The sequence below is a fragment of the Oncorhynchus kisutch genome, linkage group LG30 (genome assembly GCF_002021735.2).
Source record: "Oncorhynchus kisutch isolate 150728-3 linkage group LG30, Okis_V2, whole genome shotgun sequence".
Taxonomy (NCBI): Eukaryota; Metazoa; Chordata; class Actinopteri; order Salmoniformes; family Salmonidae; genus Oncorhynchus; species Oncorhynchus kisutch.
Window position 1 is genome coordinate 30,373,469 of NC_034203.2, and position 11,848 is coordinate 30,385,316.

Consider the following 11,848-nt stretch of genomic DNA (forward strand, 5'->3'; position numbering starts at 1 on the left):
TGGATGGCTCAAATGTGTGTATATGTGTGTATATATATATATATATATATATATAAAATCTAGTAGTTCATTGTGTTTGTGGGTCATCTAATCCAGCTCCTACATTTCATGCAGTCTGCACAAACATCAACTCATCATAAAACCTCTAAATACATCCAAGTCTATTTTCATACAGTAAGTGTCTTTAACCTGATCTGTGGGCCATGATCTGCAACGGTAGTGGAGATCTCTGTTAATGTTGTACATATATTAGAGGTTTTTATGTGGTTTTTGATAAGTCATTGAGTTGTTGATTGGATATGCCTGGTTGTTTTTACCCCCTTAGTTGCAGGACAGTTGGTGGGTTGGCTTGTCTGTTTTGGCTAGCTAATGTTTGCATTTAAAAGATGCATCTCCACGCCTGTCACCTGATATAGCGGTCCTGGATGGCAGGGAGCTCAGCCCCAGTGACGTATTTGGCTGTCCACACTACCCTCTGTAGCGGCATGCGATTGAGGGCGGTGCATTTGCCATACAAAGCATGTTGCCTACCCTCACCACCTGGGCTCGGCCCATCAGGAAGTCCAGGATCCAGTTGCAAAGGGAGGTGTTCAGTCCCAGGGTCCTGAGCTTGGTGACGAGCTTGGAGTGGCCTATGGTGTTGAACGCTGAGCTGTAGTCAATGAACAGCCTTCTCACATAGGTACTCTTACCTACAGTACCAGTCAAAAGTTTAAGAACACCTACTCATTCAAGGGTTTGTCTTTCTTTGTTCTATTTTTTACTTTGTAGAATAATAGTGGAGATGTCAAAACTATGACATAACACGTATAGAATCATGTAACCAAAAAAGTGTAAAACAAATCAACATATATTTTATATTTGAGATTCTTCAAAGTAGCCACCCTTTGCCTTGACAGCTTTGCACACTCTTGGCATTCCCTCAACTAGCTTCATAACAGGTTTGTCTTGTTAAAAGTTCATTTGTGGAATTTATTTCCTTCTTAATACATTTGAAACAATCAGTTATGTTGTGACAATGTAGGGGTGGTATACAGAAGATAGCCCCATTTGGTAAAAGACCAAGTCCATATTTAACTAGGCAAGTCAGTAAAGAACAAATTCTTATTTACAATGACGGCCTACCCTTCCCTAACCCTGACGACGCTGGGCCAATTGTGCGCCGCCATTTGTGCTCCGCCCTATGGGACTCCCGATCACGGGCAGTTGTGATACAGCCCGGTATCAAACCAGGGTCTGTAGTGATGCCTCTAGCACTGCAATGCAATGCCTTAGACCGCTGCACCACTCGGGAGCCAATAAGCGAAGAGAATAAGCAAAGAGAAATGACAGTCCATCATTACTTGAAGACATGAAGGTCAGTCAATTCGGAAATATCAAGAACTTTTAAAGTTTCTTCAAGTGCAGTCGCAAAAACCATCAAGTGCTATGATGAAACTGGCTCTCATGAGGACCGCCACAGGAAAAAAAAAAAACAGAGTTACCTCTGCTGTAGAGGATAAAGTCATTAGAGTTAAGTGCACCTCAGATTGCAGCCCAAATAAATGCTTCACAGAGTTCAAGTAACAGACACATCTCATCATCAACTGTTCAGAGGAGACTGCGTGAATCAAGTCTTTATGGTTGAATTTCTGAAAATACACCACTACTAAAGGACAACAATAATAAGAAGAGACTTGCTTGGGCCAAAACACATGAGCAATAGACATTAGCCCGGTGGAAATCTGTCCTTTGATCAAATTTTTGGTTCCAACCGCCGTGTCTTTGTGAGATGATTTCCGCATGTGTGGTTCCCACCGTGAAGCATGGAGGAGGTGGTGTGATGGTGTGGGGGTACTTTTCTAGTGACACTATCAGTGATTTATTTAGAATTCAAGGCACATTTAACCAGCATGGCTACCACAGTATTCTGTGGCGATACGCCATTCCATCTGGTTTGCGTTTTTCAACAGGACAATGACCCAACACACCTCCAGGCTGTGTAAGGGCTATTTGACCAAGAAGGATTGTGATGGAGTGCTGCATCAGATGACCTGGCCTCCACAATCACCCGACCTCAACTCAATTGAGATGGTTTAGGATGAGTTGGACCGCAGAGGGAAGGAAAAGCAGCCAACAAGTGCTCAGCATATGTGGGAACTCCCTCAAGACTGTTGGAAAAGCATTCCAGGTGATGCTGGTTGAGAGAATGCCAAGTGTGCAAAGCTGTCATTAAGGCGAAGGTGGCTACTTTGAAGAATCTATTTTGAAATGTTTAACATGTTTTTGGTTACTACATGGTTCCATATGTGTTATTACATAGTTTTGATACAATGTAGAAAATAGTTAAAGTAAAGAAAAACCCTTGAATGAGTAGGTGTGTCCTTACTTTTGACTGGTACTGTAGGTGGGTGAGCGCTGTATGGAGTGAAATTGCATCGTCTATGGATCTGTTGGGACGGTATGCAAATTGGAGTGGGACTCTAGGGCATCTGGAATGATAGAGTTGATGTGTGCCATAACCAGACTACAGATGTGAGTGCTATAGATTGCTAGTGATTGTTGCAGGTAGCCTTAGAGGTCCTGGGAACAGGAATGATGGGGGTCAGCTTGAGAGATGTGGGGATTACAGACTGGTACAAGGTTGAAAATGAATATGCCTGCCAGCTGTTCTGCACATGCTCTGAGAACACGCCCTGGAATACCGTCCCCGCGGCTTTACGAGTGTCAACCGGATTAAAAACATTACTCACGTCGGCCTTGGAGAGTGAGATTACCCAGTCCCCTGGGTCAGCAGTGGCCCTCATGCACGTGTGTGTATTTGTGTCTGTAATAAAAAAAAGTGTGTTATACCTTCTCATTTGCTTAACATGTCAGGCATCAGCATGAAAGAAGAATGAAAGAGAAAGAGAGAGAGACAGAGATGCATCACTGACAGTATTACGTAAGCAGACTTGGACAGGGGGGAAATGAGGGCATTGACGCACACAGAAGTAAAATGCGTCCATCGTGTGTCTGAGGAGTACCAAAGTCGGCTCCTCTCCCTGTTCGGGCAGCGTTCGGCGGTCGACGTCACCGGCTTTCTAGCCATCGCCGCTCCATTTTTCATGTATCCATTTGTTTTGTCTTGTTCCCTGCACACCTGGTTTTCATTCCCCAATCAATCAACATGTATTTATTCCTCTGTTCCCCATCATGTCTTTGTGTAAGATTGTTTGTGTTACGTGTGTATTGTTGATGCGCCAGACTGGCTTGTTTTTTCGGTGTTATTTTTCACGAAGAAGTTTATTGTTAAACATAATTCTTGTGACTGTTTTGCACTTTTGCCTAAATAAAGTGTGCGCCTGTTCACAAATCTCTGCTCTCCTGCACCTGACTTCGTTACCAGTACACACACATCCGACAAAGGTCCAGAGTTGAGTTTGAGGGCCCTAGGGTTTGATGAGTTTACATAATAGCAGCTCACCACCAGACAAATGCAGGCAGGATTTTGACTCAACCAAGAGCCCCATAATCATACCATAATCAATGGTGGTCCAGTACACTGGGTATTCTGGACAACTAATCATTTGAGGTCAAACCTTCCCTTCTGTGAACGCTGTAACAGAGGTTTGAAACGTCTAAATTACAGCCTCTTCAGTCTTTGGCTGTAATTAGAGGCAAAGAAAACAGAATGAAGTCAGAATGAAGTCATCATCACATTGTCACACTCTTTGGTCCAACTCATGGCAGCCAGCTAATATACCCTCACATAGAATGTATGGTTGTATGGTTATCTTATGGTCAGTGAAGGGAAACACAGTACATCGTGTTGATTAGGTCCAATGGAAACAACACTGTCCATCTCTGGCTGTCACAGGGAGTAACAACTGTTCCTGGATGTCATCAGATGTGTCAAGTCAAGCTTATGTAACAAAGCATTGTGAGAGATGCCAAGGTTCCTGTTGGTAGGCCAGGCTATGGAGTGTACCTTAGTTCGACTGGAGGCCTGTATACCCAAACAACCTCGAAAACTCAATATCCCAGTTCACATAAACACATCAACAGCGAAACACAAAGAGGCCAAGAGGGGAAGTAAGAAAGTATCAGTGGACATGTGGTTCACGTTGCTGCTCGTTTGTTGTGTTCCAACTTGAAATATACTTACTCCTGTCACTATATTTGACCTTATGTTACCTGATTAATAAATGTATATGGTATGTCAATGAATGGAGAAGATTAACTTTTTATATGGAAAGTTACTGTGGAGAAAAGGGGAACAGCAAGTATGTGCAAAGTATGTTGAGTAAGTTGAACAGAAGGTCCCTTGTAAACATCACGGAGAAGTGACCTGATGAAGGGGAACCGCTACCAGACCGCTTAACCGCGCAACATCTAGGCAGTTTGGAAAACAGATGGACAGTTCTGAGAAGTCACACACATCTCATCTTGACATACAGTATATATGCCTGTTTGCAGCTGAAGCATCCAGTGGGTTGAATAAACTTGGTTTGAGTTTCTTCTAGTTGTCCTTCTGAGTTCATCCTGTTTGTTCACAACCTATCAGTTGAATTGTTTTTGTCTTTTACATAACTGAGACTGTGTTAGCTCTGCGTTGGATATCTGGAGATCCTGTGATGAAACCAGGCCTGACAGCTAAAGCAACTGTACCTTGTTTTCAGATGTTGACATTCAATCAGATTGTTTCCCTCCAAATGTTATGCAAAGTGTTGACTGACTACTCCTGAACAACACCCTGGAGACAGTGAGATCCCAAACAGGTCATGAAACTGGCTCTCCGAGGTTCGCATATCCTGCACAGCACCGCTGAGTGATATACAGGCTTAAGACTTACCTTCCTTAAATAAAAGGATAGTTCGAGATTTTGTCAATTAAGCTATTTTTTTCTACTTACCAAGAGTCAGATGAACTCAAGGATACCATTTTTGTCTCCGCATGCAGTTTGAAGGAAGTTAAAGTTTGTTTGTGATGCGATTGCTAACTAGCGGAAGTCTATGCCAAAATCTCGACCTATCCCTTTAAGACTTAAGAAAAACAATTTGGATCAGTACGCTGAGTAAAAACTCTGTCTGTGTACAATATCCATTATCAACTTTATTGAAATTCTATTTATAATGGAAAAAAGTAGTTACTGATCGATATAAAAACAAACATGGACATGAATCAACGTGCAAATTCATTCGTTTTCCAAAACACGTACATTATTAAACACATTCGTAAGTAAGGCTCATTTGACTTCCACAACAACACAAGTTACACATAACACACCACAAACACACATATCTGAGTAATTATCATTTTAAAAAGTAGGATGATCCAAAGCTAGATGTTGCCGGTGGTAGTCCTTCATCAAATATGGTGGAGTAAGAGTTCTTGAGGAAGTCTACGTAGTTCTGAATGCTCTGCTTGTGGCTCTCTGATTGGTTCAGGCTGAGCTGCAGGTCCTTCAGACGCACCTCAAACTTCTTATCAGCCTACACAAAGGAATCAATCCATTGAACGGAAAAATGTATGTATTTTTATTCTTTAAAATAAAAAATGGTCTGATTGGCTATGGCATCAAAAAGTACTGTACTGTATTATCATTAGCTTTAAGGGATATGAGAAACATCCTATGGTATGCAGTAGGTGATCATAGGTGATAGTGTCTGATACTCACCAACTGATTGCTTTGTTTAATCTGTTTTAGCTCATTCTCTCTCCTGCTCTTCTCACCCTCCAGTTCCAGGATTTTAGTCTGAAAGGAACTTTCTCTGGAAACAGCTTTGTCTTTCACTTTGGACACCTTGGCATTAAAGAAATAGAGATGATGAGATGTATCAAAAAGTCAACCTTGACCTCTTGATACAAACTCAACTCCTAAAAAACACTATCTTCAAATGGTTTCTGTGCCTTTACATTTCCTTCTGGGAACCAGTCAAAAGTTTGGACACCTACTCATTCAAGGGGTTTTCTTTGTTTTTATAGAATAATAGTGAAGACATCAAAACTATGAAATGACACATATGGAATCATGTAGTAACCAAAAAATATATATTCTATATTTAAGATTCTTCAAAGTAGCCACCATTTGCCTTGACGACACCGTTGGCATTCTCTCAACCAGCTTCGAGAGGTAGTCACCTGGAATGCATTTCAATGAACAGGTGTGCTTTGTTCATTTGTGGAATTTCTTTCCTTCTTAATGCTTTTGAGCCAATCAGTTGGGTTGTGACAAGGTAGGGTTGGTATACAAAAGATAGCCCTATTTGGCAAAAGACCAAGTCCACATTATGGCAAGAAAAGCTCAAATAAGCAAAAAGAAATGACAGTCCATCATTACTTTAAGACATGAAGGTCAGTCAATCCAGAACATCTCAAGAACTATGAAAGTTTATTCAAGTGCAGTCGCGGACAGCCACAGAAAAGGAAGATCCAGAGTTACCTCTGCTGCAGAGGATAAGTTCATTAGTTATCAGCCTCAGAAATTGCAGCCCAAATAAATGCTTCTCCAGCAGAAGGCCTCTCTGCCTTGACATCCGCCGGTTATCAGAAGCAGTGTCTTGAGTCCTTTGTAACAGAAGGATTAATTCAATTCTGCTTTTGACACCTTTGACACCTTAAACATAGTAACCGAATTCATGATATGTTATGCCTCTCAAAATAAAGACAGGTGCACTGTCTGCACATCAACTGCAAAGGACTTCACGTACGGCAAAATCGTCCTCCAGTGTCTCCTTGAATGACATGAGCTGTATGGCTGCAGAATTGGCCGCTGCTTCGGAATTCATCAATGTCTTCAACAGGGGACTTTTGTCCACGGTTGCACCATAGTCTCCATAACTACATATAAAGAAAAGACAGAGAGAGGGTTAGAAATCAGTTGGATCCACACTTAGAGCTGTGCCTGTGCAGTGTTTCTCACAAATGCAATCGTTTTATAATGTAGATGTATAGTGTATTTTTGTGATCGCCGACGCTCGGTTTGAACATGAACATGCATCACTTGCGGTATTTGGAAGCATAAGGACCTTATCTTTCATATCAGCTAGAAATAATTTTCAAATAACAATGTTCAATTAATACACAACTTGATAGGTTAGTGTTCCCACACGGCCATATCTCCATGTTACAGCGCTTGTTTAGGGACAACAGACGGAAGACAGGAGGTGACCACCTGTGCTAATTAGTTATCTAGCTGTATGGATCTGTGCAAAACTGCTAGAGTAAGTGTATCTCTTTTATTTGAAAGATTCTTTCTTGATGAAGAAAGATAGAGGCCATATGTTTTGAAAGCCGTATCGCAAGCAATGATTACTGACGTTTCTAAATGTTAAAACACAGCATCAGGATGGAAGGAATGGCGCCCGAGAGGATGGCTGCCGTTTTACAGGCTCCTAACCAACTGTGCAATTTTGTTAGTTTTTTGTTAGTTGATCGAGATTATCCTAACAACGGGACATTAAAAACTGTAATATCTTATGTTTCACAGAGTCATGGCTAAAAGACGACACGGATAATATAAAGCTGGCGGGATTTTCCATGCACCGGCAGAACAGAGAAGCTACATCTGGTAAGACAAGCGGTGGGGGTAGGGTTGCCAACTGTCCCGTATTAGTCAGGATGTCTCTCATATTTGGCTAATTTGGTTTGTCCCATACAGAACCTCCCTTGTCCCGTAAATTCATCCAATCACAGTAAAGCGTAAACTCGACAATTCCTGCAAGTAATTTCTGTTATTGTTCAGTCAGTTTGGCATATCAAGAATATATGGATAAACCTGCAAAAAAGAAAAGACTGTGCAGCTACAACAAACAATGTGAAGAAAAAAAGACGTGGGTTAAGCCTGTCAGTGGTGACTAGACGAAAGCATTATGCACTTTATGCGTCGGGAATTCTCAATTGGCCAATGAGGGGAGATTGACCTAACTCAGCATGCATCCACAGAATTGCACAAGGCCACACTAGCTAAAGGTGCTAGCAATATCGGTGCATTCTTCGTGACGTCTACTGCGGAAACTGACCAAATTGGAAAACACCTCTCCGTTTACCAGTTATTGAGCAGTGCCAACAATCGCATTCTGAAAGCTAATTGCCCAGCTCACATAGCTCATAATGCCTGCGATCAGCTGTCAGTGGATATTGAGACAATTGTTTTACAGATCTACAGCCACTTATCAGTATCTGCTTCCCGAAGAGAGGAACTGCGTGCATTTTTTGCCTTTGTTGACATTGAGTGGCGTGAAATTCTGCGACATGTTTGCACACGATGGCTCTCTTCATCCAGCTGTCGATAGTCTCTTGCGAAGTTGGCCAGCTCTTACATCAAACTTCAAATCCCTTGGCGAGACCTGTCCTGTGGCACTGAAGAGTATTTTTGAGTATGAAGAAAAAACAGAAGATGCTGAGATTTATCTGTGCTTTTTCCACAACGTGGGTGTCTTTTTGACCAACTCGTAAAAAAGCTGGAGGAAACATCGCTCTGCATCACAGATGTTTACGAGGAAGTCCAAAAGTTCAAAATGAAGATGCTTCAGCTGAAACAGGACAGTTTTTTGGATACCAGACCAAGCAGCTGATGGACAAACAATTGTAAGCACAAAGGTCCAAGCACCAACAGGACTTTGTGAAGTTCTATGACACTGTCACTACATACATTGACAAGTGGTTTGATTTCTCACCAGAACATTGTAATGGTGAAGCTGATCAGCCTCTATGAGGAGCTCTCCTTCACTGACCTGGAGCAGGTGGTGGTTGCCCTCAAAATGACAGACAGTCAGTATGGACCAACTCTATGAGGAGCTCTCCTTCACTGACCTGGAGCAGGTGGTGGTGGCCCTCAAAATGACAGACAGTCAGTATGGACCAACTCTAAGAAGAGTTTTGTGCTAGCCGGGAGGAAATACAGAAAGCCAGACAGGATACCACAAAATCGGCCAGTGAGAAGTGGGTGGCAGTTTTCCAAAACCTCAGGAAAGCCAACTTGATCAACATGTTCAGGATTGTCTCATTTGTCCTCAGTGTGCCAGACTCAAATGTCTTTGTAGAGAGGATTCTGTCTGATGACCATTAAATGGTCAGACTTAAGAAACAGATGTAGCACAGAGGCTCTGTGACAGAGCTGATCAAAAATGAACTTCAAATATCTGTGAACTGTGACTTGTCATGTAATGACTTCTCTCTGGCTAGGAGAAAGGACTGCTTGAATCAGTCAAGAGCAGCTAAAAATATGTAGACTTGGTGAGTGACTCATGCCCCTCTTTTCCTCTTTTGCATTTGAAAAGTTGTTTTTTGGCTGTAAAGGTCCAAATTGTGATTTCTTTGATCATTTATTTTGAGGTTTATTCACATAAGTTTACATAATGATACAGTTTTAGTAAAGCTATAGACTAAATTGAATATAGTGTAACGACCCTGGGTTTTTAAGCGTGGATATCGACTCTGCCGCTCGAGCATGCATTTGGACTTTGGGCTAGAAGGTCGAGGGTCCGAGACCTGCTCCCTGCTGTTTCATTACACTGGTGTCAGAAGTGATCGGACCTTGCATCCACGACAGTGTGCGTGCTTGCTATAAGACGTAGAGTCGCAAGATAGAGCAAGGACGCGCTCTTTGAAAGGAGGGAGTAGTGTAACGACCCTGGGTTTATAAGCACGAATATCGACTGCCACTCAAGCATGCATTTGCGACACAGTCGATAGCGCACTGGACTTCGGGCTAGAAGGTTGAGGGTTCGAGACCTGCTCCCTGCTGTTTCATTACCATACAAATGTTTTGCCTTTCCAATTGAATAAGAATATACACTATTCACACAACACCATACCCATACCACCGTGCACTGGCATGCAACCTTTTGTCCCTTATTTGGGAGTGAGAAAGTTGGCAACCCTAGGTGGGGGTGTGAGTATTTGTCAATAACAGCTGGTGCGTGATGTGTAATATTAAAGAAGTCTCGAGGTATTGCTCGCCTGTGGTAGAGTACCTCATGATAAGCTGTAGACCAAACTATCTACCAAGAGAGTTCTCATCTATATTATTCGAAGCCGTCTATTTACCACCACAAACCGATGCTGGCACTAAGACAGCACTCAACCAACTCTATAAGGCCATAAGCAAACAAGACAATTATCATCCAGAAGTGGCGCTCCTAGCGGCAGGCAAACTTAAATCCGTTTTACCTCATTTCCACCAGCATGTCACGTGTGCAACCAGAGGAAAAATAACTAGACCATCTTTACTCCACACAGAGAAGCATACAAAGCTGTCCACCGCCCTCCATTTGGCAAACCTGACCATAATTCTATCTTCCTGATTGCTGCTTACAAGAAAAAACTAAAGCAGGAAGCACCAGTGTCTCGGTCAATAAAAAAAGTGTTCAGATGACGCGGATGCTACGCTACAGGACTGTTTTGCGAGCACAGATTGAAATATGTTCCGGGATTCATCCAATGGCATTGAGGAGCATACCACCTCCGTCATCGGCTTCATCAATAAGTATATCAACGACGCCGTCCCGACAGTGACCATACGTACATATCCCAACAAGAAGCCATGGATTACAGGCAACATCCGCATCGAGCTAAAGGCTAGAACTACTGCTATCAAGGAGCGGGACACGAATCCGGACGCTTAAAAGAAATCCCGCTAGGCCCTCAGATGAACCATCAAACGAGCAAAGCGTCAATACAGGATTAAGCATGTGACAAATAAAGTTTGATTTGAAGTTCAGATAAGGCAGCGGTAGGCGAAGATAATGGCTGAGAACTGTAAGGAGAAGGCAGAATGCCGCCTAGAGATTTCGAGAGCTAACTATCCCCTAAACAAAACTGTGGCCCATAGATCTCACTAGTTGCTCTCCATCTCAGGGGTTTTAGTGTAGACGCTGTTGCGTATCCTGCTCCCTCTCCCAGGCTCTGAGAAGCCATCTACATCCTCGTCTAAAGAGTCCTGGAAGGGTTCCTCAGGAGACATGGCTCTCATTTCTGCAGGGGGGATGAAAGAGGACTATAGGTGTTAGTCTTACAGTTTTCCCATAATCACATTTCCATTTTCTAATAAAAGACACTAGACAACTGTAATGACAAAGAAATTATGAAAATGATTGATGCACTGACACAATATGATATGAGAAGATATACACAGACAATACCAGACATGTGTACAATGTATTGCAAGTATAGCTAGAATTGTAGCTAACTTACAGGTGTCATACATGGAAATTGTCCAAGGCAACATTTACCTGTTCTACTTCTCAATCAATTACTATCTCCTCTACAAACGACCCTGTACTGTCACCGATTATTAGGCTACAACCAGTGCTTGTTCTTTCCACCATTAGCTATTAGCTGAGATGATACATTTTGACCTTCAGAGCCAAGGAACAGTAGTTAGCTAGCTACACAAGCTTTGGTATCTGGATACAGTATGCTAGCTGAGTTAGCTAGCAAAGGCCAGTTAGTTAGAATTACTAAGATGAAACGCAAAATCAAACCGAGTTTGCATTAGGTAAGAAACAACTATGACCAAGACGTTTCTAGCTAAATTGGCAAGGTGAGATTTCAAATTAAATGTATTTTTACCTTCATTCACTTTCGTGCCTCTTGTCTTGTGCTACTGTACTGTAAGATGCTTGACGTTCGTTGCATCCATTGGTTGATTTGATTCCCGCCTTTTTACTCGCGATAAGTGATTGGCTGAGGCATTGGGCGTAAAGACGTAACGTAAACAAACCCTACTAGAGCGTGGTTATTAGCTAAATTAACCAAACAATGGTTGTTCGGGGTTTAACCCATCCACTTGCATTTTCTATATGAAATAAGTATTATGTCATAAACAAAATATTTTGAGTAAAACCGAAGTTAAAAAAAATCAACAGCAAAGTAATTCAACTGG

General features: G+C 42.2%; 1 protein-coding gene across 1 annotated transcript; it reads right to left on the reverse strand.

Annotated features, from left to right (window-relative positions):
- Positions 1-5,053: 5,053 nt before the first annotated feature.
- LOC109874475 (outer dense fiber protein 2) lies at positions 5,054-11,841 on the reverse strand. Its single transcript, XM_020466377.2, has 5 exons — positions 11,536-11,841; positions 10,803-10,938; positions 6,672-6,801; positions 5,639-5,764; positions 5,054-5,453 (listed from the first exon to the last, which is right to left on the reverse strand). The coding sequence occupies exons 2-5, from the start codon at positions 10,934-10,936 to the stop codon at positions 5,274-5,276; spliced, it is 570 nt and encodes a 189-aa protein (XP_020321966.1). The 5' UTR covers positions 10,937-10,938; positions 11,536-11,841; the 3' UTR covers positions 5,054-5,273.
- Between the last annotated feature and the right edge of the window lie 7 nt (positions 11,842-11,848).

Coding starts and splice junctions, on each gene's coding strand:
- LOC109874475 (XM_020466377.2), bottom strand. CDS start 10,936: ATGAGAGCCATGTCTCCTGAGGAACCCTTCCAGGACTCTTTAGACGAG. Junction 6,802..10,802: donor CCTGAGATGGAGAGCAACTA/GTGAGATCTATG, acceptor CTTTATATGTAG/TTATGGAGACTATGGTGCAA. Junction 5,765..6,671: donor CACTGGAGGACGATTTTGCC/GTACGTGAAGTC, acceptor TTTAATGCCAAG/GTGTCCAAAGTGAAAGACAA.